The 19,799-nt window shown below is 50.6% G+C and overlaps 1 protein-coding gene across 2 annotated transcripts in view; it reads left to right on the top strand.

Moving 5' to 3' along the window:
• Positions 1-19,799, top strand: part of nilt3 (NILT3 leukocyte receptor) — a 44,400-nt gene that overhangs the window by 3,826 nt on the left and 20,775 nt on the right. Inside the window, 4 exon segments of one of the 2 annotated variants that reach the window (NM_001160493.1) lie at positions 1,174-1,272; positions 6,899-7,003; positions 7,238-7,293; positions 7,527-7,638. In NM_001160493.1, the coding sequence (NP_001153965.1) occupies positions 1,174-1,272; positions 6,899-7,003; positions 7,238-7,293; positions 7,527-7,638 (372 nt within the window). 2 annotated transcript variants of the gene reach the window in all.

The following is a 19,799-nucleotide window of genomic DNA, read 5'->3' as shown; positions in this document are numbered from 1 at the left end:
TCCACAATCATCTCCTTAGTCTTGATCACGTTGAGGGAGAGGATGTTGTCCTGGTACCACATGGCCAGGTCTCTGACCTCCCTATAGGCCATCTCATCGTTGACGGTGATCAGGCCTACCACTGTTGTGTCATCGGCAAACTTAATGATGGTGTTGGAGTCGTGTATATAGTCTCGTGGTCAGGGTACGTTTACATTTCAAACATTTCAGGAAGTACACTGAAATTTAGCTTATCTTCAATGCTTTCATTACCACACTTCCATCCACAGTTTTTATGAAGTTAAAAAAATTCACAACAGCTGTGATGGATTCAGCTAGTTTCGGTACAATTGTATAGATATGCTGAGAGAGAATTTGTTTTTTTGAGATGGTGGGGCCTTCTTATGTCGGTAAAATACATTTTGCGAGATATAGTTGTGGAAACACCTTTATGCACAAATATTTATATAATAACCATCATATCAAAGTAAACTTTGCAGTTTATTAGGCTACAGATGAAATACCTTGCGATGAAGTTCACAGGGTGGTGAAAGTACATGGTGATGAGCTTGATGGTTCTTTCCAATGACTATCGAGGGTCTTATTCTGGTGACAAATTGATTGATGTTTGACTGCCGTTTGACAAATATAAATATTCTTGTGCTTATCCATAATAATCTCATAATGTAGACTAGCCTACCCAGTACCCTCACAGCCTACTGTATCTATGAGCTGTTGGCTAGAGCACACATGCCAAGTCCAGCGTAGGCTCATTTGCTATTTAACGTAACAGTTTTTGTCAAAACTATCGGTGGAGTTGAAAATGCGATGGAAACACATGGAACTTTCTGTTTTTATTCGGTAAATTAAAACTTAAGTAAAAAAAGTACATTTTGTGTGAACTACGTCATCACGCTCCGCAACAAGTTTGTTTAGTGGAAACCACTGGTTGAAAATTTCGCATATTTTTCTTAATGCAGATTTGATCACATTTGCATGAAACTCTGTCGCTAGTTGGATGGAAACCTAGCTAATGACAAATAATTTTGGAATTAAAAATTGGTTTACTTTCTGAATTGACTGTAATTTAAATGGGATTGACCCGACCCTGGTAGTATTTGAGTCATTTCATCTGTTACACACACATACTGTATGTATGAGACACGCTCTCGTTTCTCTCCCTCTCAAACCCAGTTTCACCAACTTTATCATCACCACCTATTGCCACCTCCGTCTCACCATCATCCGTGTCATCACCATCATCCATCTTAACATCAACACACAACAGTTCTGGTAAATAAACGTTGAGCCTTTTTACACTACGCTAGTTTGTAAACATATTTTTGTAGTGTAAAGAGATGTATCTTGCGTCAAATTTGACTTTCGAATCAGATTCCCAAGCCACATCCGCAGGTAGTGTGGGATACTACACCAGATTGCCCACTCTGAAAGGTGTAGTATAAAAACAGTGTCTCTCTGACAACACAAGAATGACTTGATTACCAGTACACATCATTTACTGTGTTAGCCAAATGAAGAATTAAAACCTTTTAAAATATCAACACATTTGTGAATGAATGCATTACTCAAGTGAGCAACATTATGTGCAATATGGTTTAGATGGGAAGCTCCTGTGTAGTTTGAACAGCTAGCCTTCTTTTAGTCTATATACTATGGTGTATACAGTATGCTAATAGCTGCACCCAGACATGAAGCATGAATGTTGGCCACCAGTTCCAAGGCTAATGACAGGAAGTAAACATCTTGTTACGGTGCGTGAATGAGGACCCAAAAGCGAATCAACTTAAACAGAGCTTCTTTAATTACCAAACATAGGTAGGCTCAGATGGACCGGCAGATTCCGACAGGACAGGACAAGGTTACAGCAAACATGACGACAGTCTGGTTCAGGCATGAATGACACAAACAAACAAGAATCCGACAAGGACAGGAGCAGAAACAGAGAGAGATATAGGGACCTAATCAGAGGGAAAAAGGGAACAGGTGGGGAACGGGGTGAATGGGTAGTTAGAGGAGACAAGGGACAGCTGGGGGAAAGCGGGGGAGAAAAGGTAACCTAACACGACCAGCAGAGGGAGACAGGGTGAAGGGAAAGGACAGAGACAAGACAACATGACAGTACATGACAGTACCCCCCCACTCACCGAGCGCCTCCTGGCGCACTCGAGGAGGAAACCTGGCGGCAACGGAGGAAATCATCAATCAGCGCACGGTCCAGCACGTCCCGAGAGGGAACCCAACTCCTCTCCTCAGGACCGTACCCCTCCCAGTCAACTAGGTACTGATGACCACGGCCCCGAGGACGCATGTCCAAGATTTTACGGACCCTGTAGATAGGTGCGCCCTCGACAAGGATGGGGGGGGGGGGGGGGAAGACGAGCGGGGTCGCGAAGAACGGGCTTAACACAGGAGACATGGAAGACCGGGTGGACGCGACGAAGATATCGCGGAAGAAGAAGTCGCACTGCGACAGGATTAATGACCTGAGAGATACGGAATGGACCAATGAACCGCGGGGTCAACTTGCGAGAAGCCGTCTTAAGGGGAAGGTTCTGAGTGGAGAGCCAAACTCTCTGACCGCGACAATATCTAGGGCTCTTAGTTCTACGCTTATTAGCAGCTCTCACAGTCTGCGCCCTATAACGGCAAAGTGCAGACCTGACCCTCTTCCAGGTGCGCTCGCAACGTTGGACAAAAGCCTGAGCGGAGGGGACGCTGGACTCGGCGAACTGAGATGAGAACAACGGAGGCTGGTACCCGAGGCTACTCTGAAAAGGAGATAGCCCGGTCGCAGACGAAGGAAGCGAGTTGTGGGCGTATTCTGCCCAGGGGAGCTGTTCTGACCAAGACGCAGGGTTGCGAAAAGAAAGACTGCGTAAGATGCGACCAATAGTCTGATTGGCCCGTTCTGCTTGACCGTTAGACTGGGGGTGAAAGCCGGAAGAGAGACTGACGGAAGCCCCAATCAAACGGCAAAACTCCCTCCAAAATTGAGACGTGAATTGCGGACCTCTGTCCGAAACGACGTCTGACGGAAGGCCATGAATTCTGAAAACATTCTCGATGATGATTTGTGCCGTCTCTTTAGCAGAAGGAAGCTTAGCAAGGGGAATGAAATGAGCCGCCTTAGAGAACCTATCGACAACCGTAAGAATAACAGTCTTCCCCGCTGACGAAGGCAGTCCGGTGACAAAATCTAAGGCGATGTGAGACCACGGTCGAGAGGGAATAGGAAGCGGCCTGAGACGGCCGGCAGGAGGAGAGTTACCGGACTTAGTCTGCGCGCAGACCGAACAAGCAGCCACGAAACGACGCGTGTCATGCTCCCGGGTGGGCCACCAGAAACGCTGGCGAATGGAAGCAAGCGTACCCCGAACGCCAGGGTGGCCGGCTAACTTGGCAGAGTGAGCCCACTGAAGAACGGCCAGACGAGTAGGAACGGGAACGAAAAGAAGGTTCCTAGGACAAGCGCGCGGCGACGGAGTTTGAGTGAGTGCTTGCTTTACCTGCCTCTCAATTCCCCAGACAGTCAACCCGACAACACGCCCCTCAGGGAGAATCCCCTCGGGGTCAGTGGAGGCTACTGAAGAACTGAAGAGACGAGACAAAGCATCAGGCTTGGTGTTCTTAGAACCCGGACGATAAGAAATCACGAACTCGAAACGAGCGAAAAACAGCGCCCAACGCGCCTGACGCGCATTAAGTCGTTTGGCAGAACGGATGTACTCAAGGTTCCTATGGTCAGTCCAAACGACAAAAGGAACGGTCGCCCCCTCCAACCACTGTCGCCATTCGCCTAGGGCTAACCGGATGGCGAGCAGTTCGCGGTTACCCACATCATAGTTACGTTCCGACGGCGACAGGCGATGAGAAAAATACGCGCATGGGTGGACCTTGTCGTCAGAGAGGGAGCGCTGAGAAAGGATGGCTCCCACTCCCACCTCTGACGCGTCAACCTCGACAACGAACTGTCTAGAGACGTCAGGTGTAACAAGGATAGGAGCGGATGTAAAACGATTCTTGAGGAGATCAAAAGCTCCCTGGGCGGAAACGGACCACTTAAAGCACGTCTTGACAGAAGTAAGGGCTGTGAGAGGAGCTGCCACCTGACCGAAATTACAGATGAAACGACGATAGAAGTTCGCGAAGCCGAGAAAGCGCTGCAGCTCGACGCGTGACTTAGGGACGGGCCAATCAATGACAGCTTGGACCTTAGCGGGATCCATCTTAATGCCTTCAGCGGAAATAACAGAACCGAGAAATGTGACGGAGGAGGCATGAAAAGTGCACTTCTCAGCCTTCACAAAAAGACAATTCTCTAAAAGGCGCTGGAGGACACGTCGAACGTGCTGAACATGAATCTGGAGTGACGGTGAAAAAATCAGGATATCGTCAAGGTAAACGAAAACAAAGATGTTCAGCATGTCTCTCAGGACATCATTGACTAATGCCTGAAAGACAGCTGGAGCGTTAGCGAGGCCGAAAGGAAGAACCCGGTATTCAAAGTGCCCTAACGGAGTGTTAAACGCCGTCTTCCACTCGTCCCCCTCCCTGATGCGCACGAGATGGTAAGCGTTACGAAGGTCCAACTTAGTGAAAAACCTGGCTCCCTGCAGGATCTCGAAGGCTGAAGACATAAGAGGAAGCGGATAACGATTCTTCACTGTTATGTCATTCAGCCCTCGATAATCTATGCAGGGGCGCAGAGACCCGTCCTTCTTCTTGACAAAAAAAAACCCCGCTCCGGCGGGAGAGGAGGAGGGGACTATGGTACCGGCGTCAAGAGCTACAGACAAATAATCTTCGAGAGCCTTACGTTCGGGAGCCGACAGAGAGTATAGTCTACCCCGGGGGGGGGTGGTTCCCGGAAGGAGATCAATACTACAATCATACGACCGGTGTGGAGGAAGAGAGGTGGCCCTGGACCGACTGAACACCGTGCGCAGATCGTGATATTCCTCCGGCACCCCTGTCAAATCACCAGGCTCCTCCTGTGAAGAAGAGACAGAGGAAACAGGAGGGATAGCAGACATTAAACATTTCACATGACAAGAGACGTTCCAGGAGAGGATAGAATTACTAGACCAATTAATGGAAGGATTATGACAAACTAGCCAGGGATGGCCCAAAACAACAGGTGTAAAAGGTGAACGCAAAATTAAAAAAGAAATGGTTTCACTATGATTACCAGAAACAGTGAGGGTTAAAGGTAGCGTCTCACGCTGAATCCTGGGGAGAGGACTACCATCCAGGGCGAACAAGGCCGTGGGCTCCTTTAACTGTCTGAGAGGAATGTCATGTTCCCGAGCCCAGGTCTCGTCCATAAAACAGCCCTCCGCCCCAGAGTCTATTAAGGCACTGCAGGAAGCTGACGAACCGGTCCAGCGTAGATGGACCGACAAGGTAGTGCAGGATCTTGAAGGAGAGACAGGAGTAGTAGCGCTCACCAGTAGCCCTCCGCTTACTGACGAGCTCTGGCCTTTTACTGGACATGAAGTGACAAAATGACCAGCGGAACCGCAATAGAGACAGAGGCGGTTGGTGATTCTCCGTTCCCTCTCCTCAGTCGAGATGCGGATACCTCCCAGCTGCATGGACTCAGCACCCGAGCCGGCAGAGGAAGATGGTAGTGATGCGGAGAGGGAGGCGACGGAGAGCGCGAGCTCCTTTCCACGAGCTCGGTGACGAAGATCAACCCGTCGCTCAATGCGAATAGCGAGTTCAATCAAGGAATCCACGCTGGAAGGAACCTCCCGGGAGAGAATCTCATCCTTTACCTCTGCGCGGAAACCCTCCAGAAGACGAGCGAGCAAGGCCGGCTCGTTCCAGCCACTGGAGACAGCAAGAGTGCGAAACTCAATAGAGTAGTCTGTTATGGATCGATTGCCTTGACATAGGGAAGACAGGGCCCTGGAAGCCTCCTCCCCAAAAACAGATCGATCAAAAACCCGTATCATCTCCTCCTTAAAGTCTTGATACTGGTTAGTACACTCAGCCCTTGCCTCCCAGATTGCCGTGCCCCACTCACGAGCCCGTCCAATAAGGAGAGATATGACGTAGGCGACACGAGCAGTGCTCCTGGAGTAAGTGTTGGGCTGGAGAGAAAACACAATATCACACTGGGTGAGGAACGAGCGGCATTCAGTGGGCTCCCCAGAGTAACACGGCGGGTTATTGATTCTGGGCTCCGGAGATTCGAAAGCCCTGGAAGTGGCCGGTGGATCGAGGCGGAGATGGTGAACCTGTTCTGTGAGGTTGGAGACTTGGGTGGCCAGGGTCTCAACGGCATGTCGAGCAGCAGACAATTCCTGCTTGTGTCTGCCTAGCATCGCTCCCTGGATCTCGACGGCTGAGTGGAGAGGATCCGAAGTCGCTGGGTCCATTCTTGGTCGGATTCTTCTGTTACGGTGCGTGAATGAGGACCCAAAAGCGAATCAACTTAAACAGAGCTTCTTTAATTACCAAACATAGGTAGGCTCAGATGGACCGGCAGATTCCGACAGGACAGGACAAGGTTACAGCAAACATGACGACAGTCTGGTTCAGGCATGAATGACACAAACAAACAAGAATCCGACAAGGACAGGAGCAGAAACAGAGAGAGATATAGGGACCTAATCAGAGGGAAAAAGGGAACAGGTGGGGAACGGGGTGAATGGGTAGTTAGAGGAGACAAGGGACAGCTGGGGGAAAGCGGGGGAGAAAAGGTAACCTAACACGACCAGCAGAGGGAGACAGGGTGAAGGGAAAGGACAGAGACAAGACAACATGACAGTACATGACACATCTGATGTGGAAGAGAGGCAGATCTTACTTCACAGTGTAAAAGGCCCTATGTAAGTTGAACAGAAGTGCTGATTGTAAGTATGTGTTCTAATGGTACTGTTTGTCTGTTCAGATACATCAGTGGTCATCATAGTATCTGGGACTCTGGTCATGCTGCTATTGGTGCTTGTAGTCAGCCTGCTCATAGTCTATAGATGGAAATTCAACAAGGAAACAGGTAACACACACACACACACACACACTGTGTCAAATAAGGGGGAATTAATATTTTTGCACGCAGTTTTCATTTCAAATAAAAAAATTGCATATACAATCCTCCTTTGACCCTGGTTGAGAAATAGAGGTCTCATTGTGAACAGGTCTCTGAAAACTTCCTGAACAGACTGCTGCAGCCCAACAGTGACATGTGTGAATTGTATGACACTGTGTGTGTGTGTGTTGTGTTCCACAGCTGACTCCTCAGCACCCAGGGTGAACACAGACACTGGGATCAACAGAGAGGTCAGTGTGTGTGCGCGGGCCTGTCTGTTTAACTGACTGAGTGTTTGTGTGTGTGTGTGTGTGTGTGTGTGTGTGTGTGTGTGTGTGTGTGTGTGTGTGTATGCGTGTGTGTGTGTATGTGTGAGAGCGAGAGAAAGAGAGAGCGAGAGAGGGAAAGAGAGAGAGAGCATGTTCTAATCTATATTCTTCCCTCTCTCATCATGTCCTCATGTCCCTCTCCTCCTTTTCCTCCTCTCCAGGGTTGTCATGGTGATGGTGACTATGAGGAGATAGAGGACTGCCCCCTACAGTCCAGTTCAGGTGGTGAGACCACCACCATCTACGCCACCGCCAACTTACCCACAAGAACCTCTGACTCTCTCAACTACTACGTCGCCATCGCTAAAGAGGGCACTTCTCCTGGTTACTTTGCCACTGTCAACATTGGTCAAAGCCCCGCCTACTCTACTGTCAATCATCCACACAGCACCTCTGAGGCTCCTCCCATCTATTATACAGTCAGCAAACCCAGAGATGCCTGAGTCACTGACAACCAATCACAAGGGACATATACACACGGTGTTACGGTGCGTGAATGAGGACCCAAAAGCGAATCAACTTAAACAGAGCTTCTTTAATTACCAAACATAGGTAGGCTCAGATGGACCGGCAGATTCCGACAGGACAGGACAAGGTTACAGCAAACATGACGACAGTCTGGTTCAGGCATGAATGACACAAACAAACAAGAATCCGACAAGGACAGGAGCAGAAACAGAGAGAGATATAGGGACCTAATCAGAGGGAAAAAGGGAACAGGTGGGGAACGGGGTGAATGGGTAGTTAGAGGAGACAAGGGACAGCTGGGGGAAAGCGGGGGAGAAAAGGTAACCTAACACGACCAGCAGAGGGAGACAGGGTGAAGGGAAAGGACAGAGACAAGACAACATGACAGTACATGACAGTACCCCCCCACTCACCGAGCGCCTCCTGGCGCACTCGAGGAGGAAACCTGGCGGCAACGGAGGAAATCATCAATCAGCGCACGGTCCAGCACGTCCCGAGAGGGAACCCAACTCCTCTCCTCAGGACCGTACCCCTCCCAGTCAACTAGGTACTGATGACCACGGCCCCGAGGACGCATGTCCAAGATTTTACGGACCCTGTAGATAGGTGCGCCCTCGACAAGGATGGGGGGGGGGGGGGGAAGACGAGCGGGGGCGCGAAGAACGGGCTTAACACAGGAGACATGGAAGACCGGGTGGACGCGACGAAGATATCGCGGAAGAAGAAGTCGCACTGCGACAGGATTAATGACCTGAGAGATACGGAATGGACCAATGAACCGCGGGGTCAACTTGCGAGAAGCCGTCTTAAGGGGAAGGTTCTGAGTGGAGAGCCAAACTCTCTGACCGCGACAATATCTAGGGCTCTTAGTTCTACGCTTATTAGCAGCTCTCACAGTCTGCGCCCTATAACGGCAAAGTGCAGACCTGACCCTCTTCCAGGTGCGCTCGCAACGTTGGACAAAAGCCTGAGCGGAGGGGACGCTGGACTCGGCGAACTGAGATGAGAACAACGGAGGCTGGTACCCGAGGCTACTCTGAAAAGGAGATAGCCCGGTCGCAGACGAAGGAAGCGAGTTGTGGGCGTATTCTGCCCAGGGGAGCTGTTCTGACCAAGACGCAGGGTTGCGAAAAGAAAGACTGCGTAAGATGCGACCAATAGTCTGATTGGCCCGTTCTGCTTGACCGTTAGACTGGGGGTGAAAGCCGGAAGAGAGACTGACGGAAGCCCCAATCAAACGGCAAAACTCCCTCCAAAATTGAGACGTGAATTGCGGACCTCTGTCCGAAACGACGTCTGACGGAAGGCCATGAATTCTGAAAACATTCTCGATGATGATTTGTGCCGTCTCTTTAGCAGAAGGAAGCTTAGCAAGGGGAATGAAATGAGCCGCCTTAGAGAACCTATCGACAACCGTAAGAATAACAGTCTTCCCCGCTGACGAAGGCAGTCCGGTGACAAAATCTAAGGCGATGTGAGACCACGGTCGAGAGGGAATAGGAAGCGGCCTGAGACGGCCGGCAGGAGGAGAGTTACCGGACTTAGTCTGCGCGCAGACCGAACAAGCAGCCACGAAACGACGCGTGTCATGCTCCCGGGTGGGCCACCAGAAACGCTGGCGAATGGAAGCAAGCGTACCCCGAACGCCAGGGTGGCCGGCTAACTTGGCAGAGTGAGCCCACTGAAGAACGGCCAGACGAGTAGGAACGGGAACGAAAAGAAGGTTCCTAGGACAAGCGCGCGGCGACGGAGTTTGAGTGAGTGCTTGCTTTACCTGCCTCTCAATTCCCCAGACAGTCAACCCGACAACACGCCCCTCAGGGAGAATCCCCTCGGGGTCAGTGGAGGCTACTGAAGAACTGAAGAGACGAGACAAAGCATCAGGCTTGGTGTTCTTAGAGCCCGGACGATAAGAAATCACGAACTCGAAACGAGCGAAAAACAGCGCCCAACGCGCCTGACGCGCATTAAGTCGTTTGGCAGAACGGATGTACTCAAGGTTCCTATGGTCAGTCCAAACGACAAAAGGAACGGTCGCCCCCTCCAACCACTGTCGCCATTCGCCTAGGGCTAACCGGATGGCGAGCAGTTCGCGGTTACCCACATCATAGTTACGTTCCGACGGCGACAGGCGATGAGAAAAATACGCGCATGGGTGGACCTTGTCGTCAGAGAGGGAGCGCTGAGAAAGGATGGCTCCCACTCCCACCTCTGACGCGTCAACCTCGACAACGAACTGTCTAGAGACGTCAGGTGTAACAAGGATAGGAGCGGATGTAAAACGATTCTTGAGGAGATCAAAAGCTCCCTGGGCGGAAACGGACCACTTAAAGCACGTCTTGACAGAAGTAAGGGCTGTGAGAGGAGCTGCCACCTGACCGAAATTACGGATGAAACGACGATAGAAGTTCGCGAAGCCGAGAAAGCGCTGCAGCTCGACGCGTGACTTAGGGACGGGCCAATCAATGACAGCTTGGACCTTAGCGGGATCCATCTTAATGCCTTCAGCGGAAATAACAGAACCGAGAAATGTGACGGAGGAGGCATGAAAAGTGCACTTCTCAGCCTTCACAAAAAGACAATTCTCTAAAAGGCGCTGGAGGACACGTCGAACGTGCTGAACATGAATCTGGAGTGACGGTGAAAAAATCAGGATATCGTCAAGGTAAACGAAAACAAAGATGTTCAGCATGTCTCTCAGGACATCATTGACTAATGCCTGAAAGACAGCTGGAGCGTTAGCGAGGCCGAAAGGAAGAACCCGGTATTCAAAGTGCCCTAACGGAGTGTTAAACGCCGTCTTCCACTCGTCCCCCTCCCTGATGCGCACGAGATGGTAAGCGTTACGAAGGTCCAACTTAGTGAAAAACCTGGCTCCCTGCAGGATCTCGAAGGCTGAAGACATAAGAGGAAGCGGATAACGATTCTTCACTGTTATGTCATTCAGCCCTCGATAATCTATGCAGGGGCGCAGAGACCCGTCCTTCTTCTTGACAAAAAAAAACCCCGCTCCGGCGGGAGAGGAGGAGGGGACTATGGTACCGGCGTCAAGAGCTACAGACAAATAATCTTCGAGAGCCTTACGTTCGGGAGCCGACAGAGAGTATAGTCTACCCCGGGGGGGGGTGGTTCCCGGAAGGAGATCAATACTACAATCATACGACCGGTGTGGAGGAAGAGAGGTGGCCCTGGACCGACTGAACACCGTGCGCAGATCGTGATATTCCTCCGGCACCCCTGTCAAATCACCAGGCTCCTCCTGTGAAGAAGAGACAGAGGAAACAGGAGGGATAGCAGACATTAAACATTTCACATGACAAGAGACGTTCCAGGAGAGGATAGAATTACTAGACCAATTAATGGAAGGATTATGACAAACTAGCCAGGGATGGCCCAAAACAACAGGTGTAAAAGGTGAACGCAAAATTAAAAAAGAAATGGTTTCACTATGATTACCAGAAACAGTGAGGGTTAAAGGTAGCGTCTCACGCTGAATCCTGGGGAGAGGACTACCATCCAGGGCGAACAAGGCCGTGGGCTCCTTTAACTGTCTGAGAGGAATGTCATGTTCCCGAGCCCAGGTCTCGTCCATAAAACAGCCCTCCGCCCCAGAGTCTATTAAGGCACTGCAGGAAGCTGACGAACCGGTCCAGCGTAGATGGACCGACAAGGTAGTGCAGGATCTTGAAGGAGAGACAGGAGTAGTAGCGCTCACCAGTAGCCCTCCGCTTACTGACGAGCTCTGGCCTTTTACTGGACATGAAGTGACAAAATGACCAGCGGAACCGCAATAGAGACAGAGGCGGTTGGTGATTCTCCGTTCCCTCTCCTCAGTCGAGATGCGGATACCTCCCAGCTGCATGGACTCAGCACCCGAGCCGGCAGAGGAAGATGGTAGTGATGCGGAGAGGGAGGCGACGGAGAGCGCGAGCTCCTTTCCACGAGCTCGGTGACGAAGATCAACCCGTCGCTCAATGCGAATAGCGAGTTCAATCAAGGAATCCACGCTGGAAGGAACCTCCCGGGAGAGAATCTCATCCTTTACCTCTGCGCGGAAACCCTCCAGAAGACGAGCGAGCAAGGCCGGCTCGTTCCAGCCACTGGAGACAGCAAGAGTGCGAAACTCAATAGAGTAGTCTGTTATGGATCGATTGCCTTGACATAGGGAAGACAGGGCCCTGGAAGCCTCCTCCCCAAAAACAGATCGATCAAAAACCCGTATCATCTCCTCCTTAAAGTCTTGATACTGGTTAGTACACTCAGCCCTTGCCTCCCAGATTGCCGTGCCCCACTCACGAGCCCGTCCAATAAGGAGAGATATGACGTAGGCGACACGAGCAGTGCTCCTGGAGTAAGTGTTGGGCTGGAGAGAAAACACAATATCACACTGGGTGAGGAACGAGCGGCATTCAGTGGGCTCCCCAGAGTAACACGGCGGGTTATTGATTCTGGGCTCCGGAGATTCGAAAGCCCTGGAAGTGGCCGGTGGATCGAGGCGGAGATGGTGAACCTGTTCTGTGAGGTTGGAGACTTGGGTGGCCAGGGTCTCAACGGCATGTCGAGCAGCAGACAATTCCTGCTTGTGTCTGCCTAGCATCGCTCCCTGGATCTCGACGGCTGAGTGGAGAGGATCCGAAGTCGCTGGGTCCATTCTTGGTCGGATTCTTCTGTTACGGTGCGTGAATGAGGACCCAAAAGCGAATCAACTTAAACAGAGCTTCTTTAATTACCAAACATAGGTAGGCTCAGATGGACCGGCAGATTCCGACAGGACAGGACAAGGTTACAGCAAACATGACGACAGTCTGGTTCAGGCATGAATGACACAAACAAACAAGAATCCGACAAGGACAGGAGCAGAAACAGAGAGAGATATAGGGACCTAATCAGAGGGAAAAAGGGAACAGGTGGGGAACGGGGTGAATGGGTAGTTAGAGGAGACAAGGGACAGCTGGGGGAAAGCGGGGGAGAAAAGGTAACCTAACACGACCAGCAGAGGGAGACAGGGTGAAGGGAAAGGACAGAGACAAGACAACATGACAGTACATGACACATCTGATGTGGAAGAGAGGCAGATCTTACTTCACAGTGTAAAAGGCCCTATGTAAGTTGAACAGAAGTGCTGATTGTAAGTATGTGTTCTAATGGTACTGTTTGTCTGTTCAGATACATCAGTGGTCATCATAGTATCTGGGACTCTGGTCATGCTGCTATTGGTGCTTGTAGTCAGCCTGCTCATAGTCTATAGATGGAAATTCAACAAGGAAACAGGTAACACACACACACACACACACACTGTGTCAAATAAGGGGGAATTAATATTTTTGCACGCAGTTTTCATTTCAAATAAAAAAATTGCATATACAATCCTCCTTTGACCCTGGTTGAGAAATAGAGGTCTCATTGTGAACAGGTCTCTGAAAACTTCCTGAACAGACTGCTGCAGCCCAACAGTGACATGTGTGAATTGTATGACACTGTGTGTGTGTGTGTTGTGTTCCACAGCTGACTCCTCAGCACCCAGGGTGAACACAGACACTGGGATCAACAGAGAGGTCAGTGTGTGTGCGCGGGCCTGTCTGTTTAACTGACTGAGTGTTTGTGTGTGTGTGTGTGTGTGTGTGTGTGTGTGTGTGTGTGTGTGTGTGTGTGTGTATGCGTGTGTGTGTGTATGTGTGAGAGCGAGAGAAAGAGAGAGCGAGAGAGGGAAAGAGAGAGAGAGCATGTTCTAATCTATATTCTTCCCTCTCTCATCATGTCCTCATGTCCCTCTCCTCCTTTTCCTCCTCTCCAGGGTTGTCATGGTGATGGTGACTATGAGGAGATAGAGGACTGCCCCCTACAGTCCAGTTCAGGTGGTGAGACCACCACCATCTACGCCACCGCCAACTTACCCACAAGAACCTCTGACTCTCTCAACTACTACGTCGCCATCGCTAAAGAGGGCACTTCTCCTGGTTACTTTGCCACTGTCAACATTGGTCAAAGCCCCGCCTACTCTACTGTCAATCATCCACACAGCACCTCTGAGGCTCCTCCCATCTATTATACAGTCAGCAAACCCAGAGATGCCTGAGTCACTGACAACCAATCACAAGGGACATATACACACGGTGTTACGGTGCGTGAATGAGGACCCAAAAGCGAATCAACTTAAACAGAGCTTCTTTAATTACCAAACATAGGTAGGCTCAGATGGACCGGCAGATTCCGACAGGACAGGACAAGGTTACAGCAAACATGACGACAGTCTGGTTCAGGCATGAATGACACAAACAAACAAGAATCCGACAAGGACAGGAGCAGAAACAGAGAGAGATATAGGGACCTAATCAGAGGGAAAAAGGGAACAGGTGGGGAACGGGGTGAATGGGTAGTTAGAGGAGACAAGGGACAGCTGGGGGAAAGCGGGGGAGAAAAGGTAACCTAACACGACCAGCAGAGGGAGACAGGGTGAAGGGAAAGGACAGAGACAAGACAACATGACAGTACATGACAGTACCCCCCCACTCACCGAGCGCCTCCTGGCGCACTCGAGGAGGAAACCTGGCGGCAACGGAGGAAATCATCAATCAGCGCACGGTCCAGCACGTCCCGAGAGGGAACCCAACTCCTCTCCTCAGGACCGTACCCCTCCCAGTCAACTAGGTACTGATGACCACGGCCCCGAGGACGCATGTCCAAGATTTTACGGACCCTGTAGATAGGTGCGCCCTCGACAAGGATGGGGGGGGGGGGGGGAAGACGAGCGGGGGCGCGAAGAACGGGCTTAACACAGGAGACATGGAAGACCGGGTGGACGCGACGAAGATATCGCGGAAGAAGAAGTCGCACTGCGACAGGATTAATGACCTGAGAGATACGGAATGGACCAATGAACCGCGGGGTCAACTTGCGAGAAGCCGTCTTAAGGGGAAGGTTCTGAGTGGAGAGCCAAACTCTCTGACCGCGACAATATCTAGGGCTCTTAGTTCTACGCTTATTAGCAGCTCTCACAGTCTGCGCCCTATAACGGCAAAGTGCAGACCTGACCCTCTTCCAGGTGCGCTCGCAACGTTGGACAAAAGCCTGAGCGGAGGGGACGCTGGACTCGGCGAACTGAGATGAGAACAACGGAGGCTGGTACCCGAGGCTACTCTGAAAAGGAGATAGCCCGGTCGCAGACGAAGGAAGCGAGTTGTGGGCGTATTCTGCCCAGGGGAGCTGTTCTGACCAAGACGCAGGGTTGCGAAAAGAAAGACTGCGTAAGATGCGACCAATAGTCTGATTGGCCCGTTCTGCTTGACCGTTAGACTGGGGGTGAAAGCCGGAAGAGAGACTGACGGAAGCCCCAATCAAACGGCAAAACTCCCTCCAAAATTGAGACGTGAATTGCGGACCTCTGTCCGAAACGACGTCTGACGGAAGGCCATGAATTCTGAAAACATTCTCGATGATGATTTGTGCCGTCTCTTTAGCAGAAGGAAGCTTAGCAAGGGGAATGAAATGAGCCGCCTTAGAGAACCTATCGACAACCGTAAGAATAACAGTCTTCCCCGCTGACGAAGGCAGTCCGGTGACAAAATCTAAGGCGATGTGAGACCACGGTCGAGAGGGAATAGGAAGCGGCCTGAGACGGCCGGCAGGAGGAGAGTTACCGGACTTAGTCTGCGCGCAGACCGAACAAGCAGCCACGAAACGACGCGTGTCATGCTCCCGGGTGGGCCACCAGAAACGCTGGCGAATGGAAGCAAGCGTACCCCGAACGCCAGGGTGGCCGGCTAACTTGGCAGAGTGAGCCCACTGAAGAACGGCCAGACGAGTAGGAACGGGAACGAAAAGAAGGTTCCTAGGACAAGCGCGCGGCGACGGAGTTTGAGTGAGTGCTTGCTTTACCTGCCTCTCAATTCCCCAGACAGTCAACCCGACAACACGCCCCTCAGGGAGAATCCCCTCGGGGTCAGTGGAGGCTACTGAAGAACTGAAGAGACGAGACAAAGCATCAGGCTTGGTGTTCTTAGAGCCCGGACGATAAGAAATCACGAACTCGAAACGAGCGAAAAACAGCGCCCAACGCGCCTGACGCGCATTAAGTCGTTTGGCAGAACGGATGTACTCAAGGTTCCTATGGTCAGTCCAAACGACAAAAGGAACGGTCGCCCCCTCCAACCACTGTCGCCATTCGCCTAGGGCTAAGCGGATGGCGAGCAGTTCGCGGTTACCCACATCATAGTTACGTTCCGACGGCGACAGGCGATGAGAAAAATACGCGCATGGGTGGACCTTGTCGTCAGAGAGGGAGCGCTGAGAAAGGATGGCTCCCACTCCCACCTCTGACGCGTCAACCTCGACAACGAACTGTCTAGAGACGTCAGGTGTAACAAGGATAGGAGCGGATGTAAAACGATTCTTGAGGAGATCAAAAGCTCCCTGGGCGGAAACGGACCACTTAAAGCACGTCTTGACAGAAGTAAGGGCTGTGAGAGGAGCTGCCACCTGACCGAAATTACGGATGAAACGACGATAGAAGTTCGCGAAGCCGAGAAAGCGCTGCAGCTCGACGCGTGACTTAGGGACGGGCCAATCAATGACAGCTTGGACCTTAGCGGGATCCATCTTAATGCCTTCAGCGGAAATAACAGAACCGAGAAATGTGACGGAGGAGGCATGAAAAGTGCACTTCTCAGCCTTCACAAAAAGACAATTCTCTAAAAGGCGCTGGAGGACACGTCGAACGTGCTGAACATGAATCTGGAGTGACGGTGAAAAAATCAGGATATCGTCAAGGTAAACGAAAACAAAGATGTTCAGCATGTCTCTCAGGACATCATTGACTAATGCCTGAAAGACAGCTGGAGCGTTAGCGAGGCCGAAAGGAAGAACCCGGTATTCAAAGTGCCCTAACGGAGTGTTAAACGCCGTCTTCCACTCGTCCCCCTCCCTGATGCGCACGAGATGGTAAGCGTTACGAAGGTCCAACTTAGTGAAAAACCTGGCTCCCTGCAGGATCTCGAAGGCTGAAGACATAAGAGGAAGCGGATAACGATTCTTCACTGTTATGTCATTCAGCCCTCGATAATCTATGCAGGGGCGCAGAGACCCGTCCTTCTTCTTGACAAAAAAAAACCCCGCTCCGGCGGGAGAGGAGGAGGGGACTATGGTACCGGCGTCAAGAGCTACAGACAAATAATCTTCGAGAGCCTTACGTTCGGGAGCCGACAGAGAGTATAGTCTACCCCGGGGGGGGGTGGTTCCCGGAAGGAGATCAATACTACAATCATACGACCGGTGTGGAGGAAGAGAGGTGGCCCTGGACCGACTGAACACCGTGCGCAGATCGTGATATTCCTCCGGCACCCCTGTCAAATCACCAGGCTCCTCCTGTGAAGAAGAGACAGAGGAAACAGGAGGGATAGCAGACATTAAACATTTCACATGACAAGAGACGTTCCAGGAGAGGATAGAATTACTAGACCAATTAATGGAAGGATTATGACAAACTAGCCAGGGATGGCCCAAAACAACAGGTGTAAAAGGTGAACGCAAAATTAAAAAAGAAATGGTTTCACTATGATTACCAGAAACAGTGAGGGTTAAAGGTAGCGTCTCACGCTGAATCCTGGGGAGAGGACTACCATCCAGGGCGAACAAGGCCGTGGGCTCCTTTAACTGTCTGAGAGGAATGTCATGTTCCCGAGCCCAGGTCTCGTCCATAAAACAGCCCTCCGCCCCAGAGTCTATTAAGGCACTGCAGGAAGCTGACGAACCGGTCCAGCGTAGATGGACCGACAAGGTAGTGCAGGATCTTGAAGGAGAGACAGAAGTAGTAGCGCTCACCAGTAGCCCTCCGCTTACTGACGAGCTCTGGCCTTTTACTGGACATGAAGTGACAAAATGACCAGCGGAACCGCAATAGAGACAGAGGCGGTTGGTGATTCTCCGTTCCCTCTCCTCAGTCGAGATGCGGATACCTCCCAGCTGCATGGACTCAGCACCCGAGCCGGCAGAGGAAGATGGTAGTGATGCGGAGAGGGAGGCGACGGAGAGCGCGAGCTCCTTTCCACGAGCTCGGTGACGAAGATCAACCCGTCGCTCAATGCGAATAGCGAGTTCAATCAAGGAATCCACGCTGGAAGGAACCTCCCGGGAGAGAATCTCATCCTTTACCTCTGCGCGGAAACCCTCCAGAAGACGAGCGAGCAAGGCCGGCTCGTTCCAGCCACTGGAGACAGCAAGAGTGCGAAACTCAATAGAGTAGTCTGTTATGGATCGATTGCCTTGACATAGGGAAGACAGGGCCCTGGAAGCCTCCTCCCCAAAAACAGATCGATCAAAAACCCGTATCATCTCCTCCTTAAAGTCTTGATACTGGTTAGTACACTCAGCCCTTGCCTCCCAGATTGCCGTGCCCCACTCACGAGCCCGTCCAATAAGGAGAGATATGACGTAGGCGACACGAGCAGTGCTCCTGGAGTAAGTGTTGGGCTGGAGAGAAAACACAATATCACACTGGGTGAGGAACGAGCGGCATTCAGTGGGCTCCCCAGAGTAACACGGCGGGTTATTGATTCTGGGCTCCGGAGATTCGAAAGCCCTGGAAGTGGCCGGTGGATCGAGGCGGAGATGGTGAACCTGTTCTGTGAGGTTGGAGACTTGGGTGGCCAGGGTCTCAACGGCATGTCGAGCAGCAGACAATTCCTGCTTGTGTCTGCCTAGCATCGCTCCCTGGATCTCGACGGCTGAGTGGAGAGGATCCGAAGTCGCTGGGTCCATTCTTGGTCGGATTCTTCTGTTACGGTGCGTGAATGAGGACCCAAAAGCGAATCAACTTAAACAGAGCTTCTTTAATTACCAAACATAGGTAGGCTCAGATGGACCGGCAGATTCCGACAGGACAGGACAAGGTTACAGCAAACATGACGACAGTCTGGTTCAGGCATGAATGACACAAACAAACAAGAATCCGACAAGGACAGGAGCAGAAACAGAGAGAGATATTGGGACCTAATCAGAGGGAAAAAAGGGAACAGGTGGGGAACGGGGTGAATGGGTAGTTAGAGGAGACAAGGGACAGCTGGGGGAAAGCGGGGGAGAAAAGGTAACCTAACACGACCAGCAGAGGGAGACAGGGTGAAGGGAAAGGACAGAGACAAGACAACATGACAGTACATGACACACGGGCAACAAATCATAAGTGACATGTTATTAAAAAAATAAAAAAAATTTAAAGACAATTTTTAGAAAACAGCTACAAGATCAGGGCCTGAGTTCCCGATAGCGATGGAACTTAGGCTTACAAGTGTTTTCACGATGCATAGTTCCTACAACGGCCGAATATTTATCTTGCGTTTTCTAAAACACCAAACAGGGAGAACATTCGCTAAGTGATTCATTGAAGAACATTTACACATACTCAGAACATTGCTTGGTGTAATGGTGCTGCTAGAGATATAGAACATGCTAATGATATACAACATGCTAGTGATAGACAACATGCTAGTGATATACAACATGCTAGTGATATACAACATGCTAGTGATAGACAACATGTTAGTGATAGACAACATGTTAGTGATAGACAACATGCTAGTGATATAAAGCATGCTAGTGATAGATAACATGTTAGTGATAGACAACATGCTAGTGATAGACAACATGCTAGTGATAGACAACATGTTAGTGATAGACAACATGCTAGTGATAGACAACATGTTAGTGATAGACAACATGCTAGTGATAGACAACATGCTAGTGATAGACAACATGTTAGTGATATACAACATGCTAGTGATATAAAGCATGCTAGTGATAGACAACATGCTAGTGATAGACAACATGGCAGTGATAGATGACATGCTAGTGATAGACAACGTGCTAATGATATAAAACATGCTAGTGATAGACAACATGCTAGTGATAGATAACATTATAATGACAGACATCATGCTAGTGATAGACAACATGCTAATGATAGACAACATGATAGT

The sequence above is a fragment of the Oncorhynchus mykiss genome, chromosome 28 (genome assembly GCF_013265735.2).
Source record: "Oncorhynchus mykiss isolate Arlee chromosome 28, USDA_OmykA_1.1, whole genome shotgun sequence".
Taxonomy (NCBI): domain Eukaryota; kingdom Metazoa; phylum Chordata; class Actinopteri; order Salmoniformes; family Salmonidae; genus Oncorhynchus; species Oncorhynchus mykiss.
This window is presented reverse-complemented; position numbering and strand designations above follow the sequence as displayed.